A 13,619-nucleotide genomic window follows, 5' to 3' on the forward strand; every position below is an offset into this window, starting at 1 on the left:
TCCTGGGGAAATAAGACTGCCGAGCAAAGCAATGACACTTGGCTGGCAGGCTGAAATATCTCCAGGTACAACACTTCCTTAAGGGAGGAGTATTCACACTTAAGGGTTCTTTGGGGAAGTGTGCCAGAAGCAGCAAAAATAAAGAGACAAATTATTCCCAATGTGGGGTTGGGTTTTGTTTGGTTTTTTTTTACTTTAGTGAGAACTAATCTCTGAGTAGGATCATTAAATTTACATGTCCTGAGCTGGAGACTGCCTCAAATTTGCAGTGACTCTTCAAAACACGTTAATTACAAGAGATATATACATTCTTATAAAGTTGAAAAATTAGTAACTTATGTACATGAGAAGAAATCAGTTTTTCTTGCGTCTGCTCCTTGTCAGCTCATACCTGCAAGACAGACACAGTAAGTAATTATAGTAGTTTAAGACTTTCTTTAACGTTTTAACTGGCACAGCAGAGAGAACTTGGGCTGCTTTCTTGCTTGTGCTTCATAGGTAGCATGGCAAAGGAGGCTTCAGAAATGGCCTCAAACTTCAGCTCTTTACCAGGAACTTTGGATACGTCATTTTTCTCCTGCTCCTGTAGTTGCTGTATCCTACATGCGACACAGACACAAGCTGGGCAGGGGAACTCAAGTTTTCCTACTCTTTTGGCTAGTACTGGCTTGCTGCCTATGTGGATGGCAAGCTCCTGGACTACCCACGCTGCATTCCTTGGGCTCCACTGAAGGAGAAAGAAGGAAGAACTACTGCCATTAACTACAGATATAGAAGGGAAAAAAAAACCCTGGTTCTTAATTTTTGCCTCAGACTAATGCTTAAGGTTTAAGTCTGAACCACAATGAACACACAAGCAAAACTGTAAGTGGCTTATTAGAATAGTTTCTATAAATGCTTTGTAATTAAAGTTTTATCATATATATATATATTGCTGATCAGAGTATTAATTTAGTTAAGATCTTTATCCAAGTTAAAATTTGTTGCAAGGCTACTTTAATAAACATAGTTCTTTTACTCATGTGTCCCTGTGGCTTTTATGGTAACTTAGAACATGCTGAAGCCCATAACTGACGTACGGGCCTCTCATTAAAAGTGCTTCCCAGGGCAGGTGTGGCACAGCAACCGGATTAACGTGCAACTTCGATAAAACCACCCCATCAGCTCAAGTTGGTCCTGCGTTTGCAGGTCAAGTACTCGTTGCTCACCAAAACCCACAGCCCGTTTGCCAGCACTCCGACAGCAGTCCTGCAAACTCCCAGCAAAGCAATTAGCAGGGTCTGAAAGTACGGAGATGAAAACTTACCATTGTGCAAAACCTTTTATTAAATCCTCCTGTGACAAGTCAATCCGCACCTTTAAGAAGGAAATTTTATTTCTTTGTATATTATTCTGCGTATAAATTGATTAGCTAAGCTAGTGCTCCTCCCAAGTCAGACCCGGTTTCACGTTCTAGGGCTGCAGCTCAGGCTCAAGGGAAAAGGAGCTTCCTGCATTCCCAGGACACGGATATTAGCCAGCCTCAGCCCTGCAGCTCAGTATCTTAGTAGCACTACTTGGAAATTTATCTGTCACTGAAGAAGTGATTCCAGTTTGCTTTTTCATAGAATCCAAGTTGTTCACAGAAAGCTTAAAGCACTGTTGGCAAATTCTGGGTTTTAAATCACACCTTTCTCAGCTTCACGTTTGTACTAGTGGAGCCATTCCCAAACAGGCAGCAGTGCATCCCAGGACCCTTTTGAAATGAAGCAGCACAGCACACGAATCACATGAGACCACACAAGCTTCCACATGGACACAGCCTCATTTCAGGTGAAAATCTGGCAGAAAAAGTTGTTTCCGGATTGCTAGCCCTATTACTGAGACTGTGTTTGGGCATTACAGGAATCATTCCGACTGTTCAGCTCTATTAAATCAGTAGTGTAGCTTTTTTAAACTTACTTTCCCCAGCTCCTTCCTCTCCTGTGAAATGAACGGCCTGCTGTTTTTCACTGCAATGTCCAGTGACCTTTTCTTGACATCTTCCAAAGATTCAAAAATTCAAACCTAGAAGTAAAGTTTTGAAAAGAGAGACTCAAGTCAAAAATTAAAATCCTGTAAGCATCAGTGGCCAGAAGACAGTGACAGAACACAGCGTCAGCGGCCAGAACTTCTTTTACCAAGAAGGAAGACACAGAAAAGGCAATTCTGTAGTTAATTTCATTCACGCTGTAAGAAATGCCTTCCAGGCCTCATGAAAGACTACGACGCTGCTGCTCAGACTGTTCACTGTGCTGGGGAAGGAGGAAAATATGCATCCATGATGAAATGCTATTTGCCTTCATTTTCCCCCTTCATGGAAGATCATGTTTTCCATGCAACCTTTATTACTCAGAGGAAACGGCTGAGCCAACCCCCCAAGTTTACAAAGCAGGCTTACACCACATTAAGAGAAGACAAAGGTTGAAACCTGTGGCAATTAAGTTTTTAATGGCTCTGACTCACGCCTCCGCACACATCAGCCAGTGTCCCGGGAGGTTTGTCCAGCTAAACCGTGGAAGTTCTGCCCACCTGAATAGCTTTTCCCCAAGTCAGAGTTGTAAAACAGGTAATGTGTTTTGGAGCGAAGTATTGCTCAATCTATTGCACTTAAGTGAGGGTGTACAGGACACGTCAATGCTGAGGATGAGGAAAAAGAGATGCTGTTCCTCACATCTGTGCTGTCACTAAATCAGTACCAGAGAAGAGGCAGAGGGAAAATCCACAACTCTACACTGTTTCAGTGTTAAGATGAAATATTTTAAAGCGTTTTCTCCATTTCTGACCTACGCTGACATATACAGAAAGGACCCAAAATAGGAAAAAACTGAGTCACCCAGGATAACCCAAAATATACGTATTTTCACATATGCATACCTTCCTCTAAATATGGGATTAAAACCAGCTCTCAAAAGAGCTCTACTTCTAAGCGTTACTGTGTTTGGTTTTACACAGAACACATTCCATTCCAGTGGCAGAGCTGTGGACATGACTCTGTCAGCAAAGAGGTGAGAGCGTTTTACCCTGTGCACACCAGGTCTTGAGGACATCTATGTCTGTCCAAAGAATGGTCCAGTCTCAAAAAAAAGCTTTGCATTTCTGCCTTTGACTTTTGGAAAGATGTCAGAATAAGCATCAGGCCAAGAAGTATGAACAGAGAAGTAGGCTTTGTGAGGTACCCAAACGGAAAGATTGCCTCTGCAATGAAAAGGAATTAAACATGGGTAGGGGAACAGCTGCGTGCAAAGAAGCAAGCACAGCTTCCCCCTTGCCAGGGTCAGGGAAGGCGGTGGAGAGGTGGTGTGCCCTCCTACAGCGGGTCAGACAACACCACAGCAGAGCAAGGCCAGACCTAAGTACTTGCAAATCACAGTTAAAGTGCCATTTTTTCCAGAAGACCTGCAAATGTTCACATGAGACAATCCTTAGGTGCGAGAAGAGCACAACTTATGTACACCCTTTCATTATAAAGAGATCAAAACCATTTCAGCAGCAATCATAATTAACGTTTTCTTACTTCTCATCGTACTGGGGGTTCAGGGTTTTTTTCTTAACAGAAGTCTTCTTCCTACTTGTCCATCTTCTATCTGGAAGCAGGTATATACGAACATATGGATCTACTCCACGATTGGAAGAGGGCACTAAGTTTCTGTTAAAAGAAAACAGTGTTGACAAGCAAGGCAGCTTCTCCCACTGACTCTCTTACAATCAGACCCACCCTTCAGGGGTTCATGGGCCAAAAGTTTTTATCTTGGGAGTTGGAACATAAGAATACAAAACTTTAAGGATGTGCAGTTAAACACAATTTTCACTACTGAGTGTGTGACCACTTATCGAAGTTCCTAAATTAACTTTACAAATTCAAACTTAGGTGTCAGTCCTGTCAGAATGCCTATCACGACACCCCAAAACACACGTCAGCTGTCAATGCAGTTCAGAGGAAGTTTTGGGTGGGTGAGAAAGCACCTCTGCTGCAGGGAGCAGTACTGGCTGACCGCTCTCACTAACCAGAGCTGGTGGTTTCCACCTGCCTGGGCTTAGTCAGGCTGCATAGATCGCAGTCAGCCTATGTTAAGGCATCTCAGCCGGGCAGCCTGCAAGTGGTTCTGCGCCAGCTTTGCTGACTGACAGAAGCTCAGAGAGCTCTCCCCCTTCCTATCAGAGAGATGCCAGCAAACGCCAGCGTTACCTGCAGCCATTCACCAGCACGACGAGACTCTGCCGGATGGAAGCATAGCGCACTGTGAGCTGAATCTCTCCCAGAGGCATTTCGGTCCCGCTGTAAGACAGTGGCACAGTCAAAGCTTTTAAACACGGCTCTTTAACGGGCCACATGCACAGAGCTAGCAGCACGAAACGGGACACGGGCTTCAGAAGCTGGCGATGCATTTTCAACTAAAACCAACTTTCAGGGCACTATTCTTCTTTCTGGCATCCAAAGGTTTGCTATCTAGAAAGCAGCTGGACCACAGAGGCACCACAGAAACAACACTCCCGTTGGCGCCAGCACTCCCCAGCTGGCCTTCTGTGCAGGCACCTGATTTCAGTCCCACAGCATAAATGGCCAAAAAAAGCACCTTACTGGCCTGCTGTAGATGGAGCAGCACAGTACAGGTTAGCATGTTACTCAGCTCCTTCAAGGACGTCTGCTATATGCAAAATCGGATCTTTTTTACATCTCATTCTGCATGCTATTAAAGTGGTTTGAAATTCAAAATATTGCTTAAAAATGGCTTTAAAATGGTTTCTAAATGAGACTCTGTTCAGAGCTGGAGAATTTGCCAGTCCAGAAGTACTAGATTGAACAGCTGGAGCTGGGTTTGATGTTCAGGTTGATAACCGCTCTGATGGTCTCTTAATTGAGATGGACCTTTGCTACTTAAGTTCATTAAGGATTCTACTAGCTCCATTCTGCGCCTCAGGAGAGACAGATCTGTCTCTGTCCTCCTCGACAGAGCAGACTACCTGCAGCCTCACACTTAGCACTGTGGGAAGGACACACACACAAGCACATTTATCCACAAAAACTTTGTTCATAGCATTATGAGAGTCTTAAAAAACTTTGCTGGATGAAACACAGCATCCAAAACTTTAAGCAGCCAGACACACCTGTCTAGAGTTTGTTTTTACAGAAGTGGGATATTCAGACTGCCAATATCCTGTTGCTAAAATCATGACTGTTATGGGACCCAGGATACTCTGTGTGAGCGGCTCTTAAAACAATATAAAGCCAACACATGCAGCACCTTAGGAGAGCCAGAGAAGCAAACGCTTTCACTTTACACCTGATCTGATAGTGACCCTGCAATTTACTTTACTGTTGACTGGAATATTTAGGTCAATTCTTTGTAAGGTGGTTTGAAACCCCAAACCTCAAATGACTTAGCAGTCTTGAATTCAACCATATGCAACAGCAATTTATAACACCTAAACCTTCCAAAGAGAAGAGCAATTCAGCTGGAAGAACACCTACTTATGAAGGTCCAGATTGCTGCTACTTAATTCAAAACAAGAAGAAGGCAGAGAACCCAGCGAAGCAACGCTGGGTGCAAGCCTCAGTTCCTCCACAACTGGCAACGTGGGCACTACCGCTGCTCTGGTATGCAAAGCTGATGACGGGTGATGCTCTGGATTTTGCTGGAGCTCTGCTTCAATGCCAGAAGCAGTTTCACTTGGTACAGGTGCTGCTGAACTGTCACTTGTGTCCAGGTCTTCTCTGCTGTCCTTTTTTAGCAGGGATTCAAGTGCTGCAGAGTCTTTGCTCACAGGAGGTACTTTTGAGACTTCTGGTTTTGGTGGAGAGACAAACTTTTGCTGGTTTCCACCCTTCTCCATGACACGCACGGGACCTTGCTTTGAGGCATTGACACCAGCCTTGACTCTTTGTGGATCGGGCTCTTCCACATTCAAGGCCTAAAAATCACACGGGAGAGAAATGAGTGCTGCTCCCAAAGCAGTGGGGTTAATGCCAGCATTACCACCTAGGACGAAATTTCATCACAAAACTGTAATAGTAGGAATTTGCCATTAAAGATGAAAGAGGCCTATGGGATTAGCTGTGATGTTCTCTTCCCTTGTCCTACTGTGTATGTATGTATTTAACAGTGTCCAAACGCTGATCCAGAGTGCAAGGAGAAAAAAAAATCCTAAGCATCAGTCTCTCTTACTGCTTAACAGCTTTGACTTCCCCAGCTTAGTTTTTCTCAATCCAACTCTTCATGATGAGAAGCTTTTCAGCTTCAGCACTGCACTAAGTTTTAGAAGCCTCAGGGATAGCTCTCAGCTCCACCGTGCACTCTTAATTGCACTTAAAAACCTTGTCACACTTCTACTTTCTACTCACCTGTGAATCAGAGTTGCACTTCTCCACACCCACCTTTCATCTCTTTTGCCTGGTTAGAATTGGATGCTTCCTCCACTGGGGAAGCCAGTGAACACAGCAAAGAACAACTTACCCGCAACACAAGTTTCATCTTGATGAAGCTGTCAGAACTGGAATGATCCAGCTGAAATCTCTGATCCAGAGTCATGTTTGGGTCCTTAAGTAAGTGGGAGAGACATACCACTGAAGTCCCCAGGACACTATCCCGATCCTTGTCTTTTATCTAGAGGGGGATGGAAAAAAAAGTTATTATGAGGTGGCAAACTAGAAAGCATACCACTGGGAATAGCAAAGCAAGAAGCTATTTCAGAGAGAGATCAAAATTAGCTTATTTACTTCAGGACATACTATCAAGTATCGTTAATTCCAAGTGGGCGATGCCAGTATTTCAGGACTGTAACAAATTAATATGTTTGGAGTAAAAATCTCATTTTTAACCATGCAGAGAATGAACTGCCTCAGCAGAAAAACTAGGCCCTGGGATTTGCTTGACTTTCCTTACTTGCATTGGGGAAAACCTACCAGGCAACTGGGACGACAACTGATCTAAACCTTCACAAGTTTTTTAGGTAATGGTTTGTTTAGCCTATTTAACCCCAGTACACCTTCTAAGTTCAAATCCACTTCTGAAGCTGAGTGAACAGCCATAGAACTGGCTGTGAGTGCAACGTGTGCTGGTGAAATACAGGATTTCTTAATGAGCCAAAACGCCAAGGTAAAGAGATAAGAGTTCAGTTGAGGATTATGAAGGCTGCAATTTCCGACAGAAAAATATTCATGGTTTTACTACACACAAACCTGTACAAAACTTCCTTCTCACTTTGCAGCCAGAAATGTCCCATGTTTTGAACTAAGATATTACACGCTACATGATCCTAGAGCAAAGGTAGTCACCAGCATCACTCAACAGAGAATTGCCAGTGCAACAACAGGTGCTTCTTCCACCTTTTAAGTAGGAAGACCCCAGTGCAAGCACACAGAAACAACCAGCACTGACATCACAGCCACCATAGACGAGGTTTCTTCCTATGAACGCGCGCTCGGTCTTCAAAGGAAAAGCTTTTCTCTCACCTCAACATGGAGTGACTGGGAATGAGCACTGTGGACAAAGAAGGTGAAAGCCTGGCCCCACATGGGATCTTTGCTGAAATTGCAGGTCTGCAACAAGAAGATGGCGGCATATACATTAGCTTATTCTATAAGCAGCAAAGAATACTGTGACACTGATCACTGACTGTCTTGTTTTATTCAGTGATGCTACACCCTAGCTGTATGGAGAGAGTGAAATTTCCAGGTCAGAAGTGTGCAGAAGCAAAGTCTCTGGCACAACCAGAACAAGTTCTGTGGGGCGTGGAAATGCTGAAGAACAAGTCTGGTGAGCTGCAGTTGGCCTCACCACTGCTGCCTGGACCAGCAGCCTGCCTCCTCTGCAGCAAGGCACCGCTCCCTCCCTTCCACCTCTGCACCCAGGCAGAGCCAGAGTGCTGCTTCCAGCCCACAGGCACCCAGAGCCAGCTCCCACAGCTGCAGCGAGCTGCATAGGAAGGGTAGGAAAGCTAGAGAGGCAGTCTGAGGGGTGTAGAGCTTGAGGAGAAGAGTAGGAGAGCACAGCTTCAGCACTCTCCACTTCAAGGATGAAAGAGCATGGAAAGCACCCACAGAGGCTGCGGCTGAGGCTGCTCCATAAACCAACCGCTTCTGCCAGGCCACGAGTGCTGGCAGTAAGGGGAAAGAGGCAGGGGAAAGCTCAAGTTTGACCTAGGAGAGGCAGGTGCTGTGGTGGGGAAAAGGGAAAGCAAAAAAAAATGGTTAAGATGTAAGCAGAACCCAATTTCTGGCTGGAGAAGGTGGAAGAAGCAAAGGAAAATAGGTGCCAGTCCCATATGCTTGTGTGTAGCCAACAGGATTCATTCCTAATTGTTGGGTGTCCAAAAGAACATAGGGCCACCCTCATCTGCTTCCAGCTGCGGGGCAATAAATGCAGCAGCTACTGGGATGGCAGAACTCAGCAGTTACTCATCCTCATCAGGTAAAAATGAATATTAAATAATGAAAAAGGAACTGAAAGTGAAGCAGAAAAGATTGAGATACATTCTTGTCCAGATAAAAACAATTCAGTTAAACTCCTGTGAAACACAGGAGCCAGGAGACTCTAAAGAAGGAACAAATGCCAGTTCAATGCAAATGACACCCTGCCCTGAGAAAGCATGAGCCAGATTGGAGACCTAACGTTTTTCCCTCTGCAACCCTTGTAAAACTGGAATATCTCGGCCAATGTGACCTCATGGCCATGAGCACAAAAACACACACCTGTACAGCAGCTGATCAGACACTCACTAATCAAGCACAGCTCAGTGACACATTGCTTCCACATGCTGCTTGACCCCCACCTCCCAGCCTCTGCAGCCACCACCATAACTACAGCTCTTCACATCATCTTTACTAGTCCGACCGTTCCTAGGGGCTGCCTGGAGATAAATACTTTCTATTTTATGGCTGACTAAGCAGAGCAGAAGAGTCAAACAGCCTCACCTTGCTTTTCTGAGTCTTGCTTCCTACTGTGAGCAGGACGAAAGAGGAAGGTTCTCGTTCCGTCTTCTGTAATTTAATACAAGGGGCAAAAAAAAGAAAAGAAAGAGACATTTATAGTTTACAGGAAGTAGTATTAAACCACTACTCTTAATTCAAATAGATAACAATTCCCTCCCAGAAGCAGTAACACTGAACCTCTCGTACTGTGCTCTTCTGCACTAGTGTGCTAAGGCTGATGATCTGCTCTTGGCACAGGAAGAAAAGCGTACACAACAAAATCCAAAATCCAGGATTCTCGAATGTGATGTGTATCAGTGCTAGCAACTCACCTCAACTGCAAAGATCGCATTTAGGAGGGGAGCTACTCAGAAAGAACGGGAAGCTTTATCCATTGCTCAGAGCTGTGGTTGTGCGCAGCTTGTTCAAGAAAAGAGGGAGAAGGACATTCTGCCCTACACCTACTACTTACATCACAGTAGCAAAATGCAGCATTTGGGGCAAAAAAAGTAACCTGAAGCACAGAGACAGGAGGCATGAATGACAGAGTGGCTTCTGAATCCCTCTAAAACCAAGGGGCAAGGAATCTGGTGGTCAGGTCTCCAATGGACAGGAAGGTTACCACAACCAACCATACCTCTCCCACCCCAATGTGGGAGATCGAACTGGAACAGCTCAGCATGGGAAGAACCCCTGCAGCAGCAGAAAGACGTACATGACTTGATCTGATGTCTGGAGGCTCTCACTGTCCAAAATATGAAATCAAAATAAAGATAACCCCATACACAATCAAACATTTCTGTGCTGCATTCTACCTTGGACCTCCCAGACTTTCACCGCGGTGGGGGCGGGCTTTCCATCACTATTTTGAACCCCTGGTCACTTAGATTCTGACAGTGGAGAGATTATTTCTTTTTAACCATAGCTAGTTTCAGTTGCTACGATACCGCACAATCCAGAATGTTGTTTTGTAAGCACGGGAGAAGAATATAAATTTTACCTTGAGGTACTTGTTATTTTTGATCTTCTTTGCTCCACATTCACCATTCGAATACTCAAAGTGGTTTTTCTGAATTAGTAAGAGAGTATTGAAAACCAATTAATTTGTGGGCTTTAAAAAAAAGGTTAGGAGTGAAGGCTGCCTGCACGTGGTTTGTACTTACAGGAAGGTTGAAGGCGCTGTCCAAGTAGACTATCAGAATAGCTGTAGACAGACCCTTCTTATCCTGCGAAGGCCAGGAAAGACAAAACAAAACACAAGGTAGGCATGATCGCTCACCAAGGACAACATAAAGCACAACACAAATCTAAAGGATGGTTTCTGAAAGCTAAGCAGCTCTTCACCTTTCTCCTGAAACTCACAATTCAGAGAAGCACAAGCCAATACAGCATGACAGTTTTAAGCAGACCAGTAAGAAAAGGTTTAAGTCTTTTCAATTCACTGGCCTTAACGCTCTTCTATCCCTCTAGTGCAGAACTGGTTGGATTCCCCAGTGCAGCAAGACACATGAACACATGCTCAACCACATGCATCAACATCAGAAATCCAGTGTCAGCGGAACAAAGTCTGGAAACAAATGTTATTCATTTCAGTGGAACTCAAATTCTTTTGCTTGATTATGAAGAAACAGCATCCTTGGGAGATGGGCTTTATCCAAGCAATTCTGCTGGACAAGTAAGACACCATTTGGATCCCTACCAAGCACCAGTGCTGGGTATTTGTCTATGCCTGGTACAGGTTATAGACAGGGATCCTACACAAATCCTAGGTGAAGAGGGAAAGGAAAAAAATATCAAAGAAAGGAACTGTGAGAGGCCTTTTTTCACCAAGTCAAGCAAAGCTTTGCTAATGCAAGCAAAAAGAGCTGCCAGATTTGAGCTACTCCTGAACTACCAAGGGAACCTGGGGCAAGCAAATGCCCTTCCTCATCACGGGGGCAGGGTAAGGAATCACACTGAAACTTTGTCAGACAAAAATAAACTCCTGTGAGTTTGTCTGAGGTTCCTAATTTTATATACTCCTTTGTTGATCACTGGAGAGGGATCAGAGTATCTAAATCCTTTAAGCAAATATACTCACCTCATGTAGATTTTCTTGGTCATTTACTAGTGAAAGCCACTCCAGTTTTAAATGCAAGTGTCCGCTTGTTGTCTTACTTAAGGGAAACCACTAAGTGGAGACAAGAGAGTAACTTGAGAACTGTGAGGCAGAATTTATATATTTGTACGTTGCAGTCTCTGAGACTTAGATACAACAGACAATATTAATTGCACTTAGATTCTTAGCTTGCATTTTTGGCACTTAGATTGTAGCATGTCCATCTACTTAGAAACACAAGCCAGAAGAAATGAAAATAAGATACCCATATACATGCACAGCACATGGATATTTCCAACCAGCAGCAGCACAAGACAGGCACCCTGGCATTGTTCACAGTGTGCTGGGTTGCAGGACAAACCACAATAAGGTCGGATCATTCCTTCCCTCAGCAATCAGACTGCTTCACCAAACTTTAGCTGTAGCCTTGTACAAAACATTTGCACACACAAGACACGAGATATCAACACATGATACCCGACTGCTGGCTCACTGTAACCTCAGGGCTGTCTGAGGTTGCCAGATTGATTGTAAAAATTATTTCAATGGCTACTTCAAGTTTACTGAGCAAAGGTATTGTCTTTTTGTGAAAGTACTACAATGCAAGTGTGCAAGGAAGCTTTAAGCACACAGAAACAATGTAGTAGCAGAGGGAGAGCACAAATGAGCACATGTCAGCATACACCACCAGCCACATTTAGAAATAAGCTGTCATCTTTACCTCATCAACAGTTCTGTCGTTCATTACATCCACTAGGCTTATAAGCAAGCTGAAAGACAAAAAGCAAACGTTTCAGTGTATACTTAGGCATATAACATACAGCTGTTGGGGGGAGGAGGGGAGAAGAAATTGCCACCAAAAAAGCCCACACTCATCTTTTCCAAATAGCAACTTCTACACGTTACCTGTGTGCGCGTGCGCTGGAACGCACTTACACTTCTGACATCCCCCTCTTGAAATACTTCCAAAACTAAAATATATTTTAAGTAAATCTCAAGTCATGTACTAACCATCACTTCTACTGGCTTCCTAGGATTCCCTGCAGGAGTCTGGGTCCATTCCCTACCTTGCTCAAAGTTAGTTGCTCTAGGAACTAACAACTCAGTATCAATATTGGGATAAAAGGAATAGCTTCCTTCAATATTAAGTTTCTGATATGAATAATCTGGGTGTCCTGTTTCAGAGGTAACTCGACCCCAAGCATGGGTCATGCTAATTTACCTGCCCATAAAGTCATCTTTATCTGGATCTTCATCGTACAGGTCCACTTCTAAGTCCTGACCAGGCACTTCATGAACAACAAACTGGAGGACAAGAGGCATTTATTAAAAATAAAAAGCATTCACGTAGGTTCATATAGGCTTAGGCTGCGGACAAGAAAGTGACACTTCACAGCTGTATAACACATTAAGGACATCCCCTGCTGTTTCGTGGCTGATCATATAACAAATACAACTGATGATAGGTGAAAACATTTCAAAACCAGTTTGCTTGTTTCTGAAATACAAGCTAAACTGCTCAAACTGCAGAGAAGAATCAACAGTAGAGCAGACTACAGCTGCACAGACTACTGCACTGATTGATATTTAAAGCAGTGCTTTGCACCGCCTGCAAAAACCCACATATGTAAATCAGATCAACCTGTTTGACATTTCAAGTTTGAAATGTAAATCTGAACTTGTTTAAGGGACAGAAATGCCTCATCAATCAAGTAACAAGGAAGTCCACCTGCTCCACTGCAGTCAGTTAAGAGAATGTCCTCCAAGCACAGGGATGTAAATGGCTGTGCATCCTACAGATGGAAAGATTGAAAGGTTCAGTACCTCAAATGTCTCATTCCAAATGGGATTAAGATCTCGGGAAACTGTCTTGCTTCGATACTGCACCGTGCCAACGCGAAGAAGAGCATACGGGTCAGACTTCCCCCTGATTGCACCCAGGAAACTGTCTTTCTGGACAAGGTTTTCAGCTTCTAGCAGATGAACCCTTATTACTCCCTGGATAAAATAAGATACAAAATTGGTCATGAAAATGCAATCTTTGAATAATAATAATATGCTACCTCCTAAAACTAGTTATTTCAGGCATGAAGGGTAGTCACCATGACAGGTTTACAAAGACATATATTTTGATGCAGTATATTTCAAATGACAGCTGTATTAAAACACTTTTCCCAGCATTTACCTAGGGAAAGAAAAAACAACCAACTTCAACAGATACACAACCCAATCTAGATAACTGGGTAGGAAATTTTCTTCAATTTATTTTTAAAATAGAAACATACATATGCGCACAGGATTCTAGCCACAGTCAAGTCAAGTATGGAGTGAAGATCAATCCCCACTGACTGAAGGAGGAACTAAGCATCCATTGGCAGGATCTTATTTTATGGCAGAGTAGCCATTCCCTTCGATTTGGTGATGCAAGTTTGCACTACAGAGCATCCCTTTGTCATTCATTTATATTTAACCTCATTAGAGAATGTATTAGTTATTTGATGGATGAAGGAGACTGAAGATCTGGATATATGTCAAGCATTTCAGAGATCTTAGTGGTTTGATTTTAGTCCCTGAAATTTTTTCTGTAGCAAA

General features: G+C 43.6%; 1 protein-coding gene across 1 annotated transcript in view; it reads right to left on the reverse strand.

Annotated features, from left to right (window-relative positions):
* Positions 1 to 354: 354 nt before the first annotated feature.
* ESYT3 (extended synaptotagmin 3) overlaps positions 355 to 13,619 on the reverse strand; it is a 36,065-nt gene continuing 22,800 nt past the window's right edge. Inside the window, 15 exon segments of the mRNA XM_086616167.1 lie at positions 355 to 391; positions 1,307 to 1,356; positions 1,942 to 2,046; positions 3,526 to 3,667; positions 4,208 to 4,297; positions 5,492 to 5,931; positions 6,474 to 6,623; positions 7,472 to 7,558; positions 8,933 to 8,998; positions 9,930 to 9,998; positions 10,093 to 10,155; positions 11,010 to 11,099; positions 11,749 to 11,797; positions 12,250 to 12,332; positions 12,852 to 13,025. Of these exon segments, the coding sequence (XP_086472293.1) occupies positions 355 to 391; positions 1,307 to 1,356; positions 1,942 to 2,046; positions 3,526 to 3,667; positions 4,208 to 4,297; positions 5,492 to 5,931; positions 6,474 to 6,623; positions 7,472 to 7,558; positions 8,933 to 8,998; positions 9,930 to 9,998; positions 10,093 to 10,155; positions 11,010 to 11,099; positions 11,749 to 11,797; positions 12,250 to 12,332; positions 12,852 to 13,025 (1,695 nt within the window).

The sequence above is a fragment of the Tauraco erythrolophus genome, chromosome 8 (genome assembly GCF_009769465.1).
Source record: "Tauraco erythrolophus isolate bTauEry1 chromosome 8, bTauEry1.pri, whole genome shotgun sequence".
Lineage (NCBI taxonomy): Eukaryota > Metazoa > Chordata > Aves > Musophagiformes > Musophagidae > Tauraco > Tauraco erythrolophus.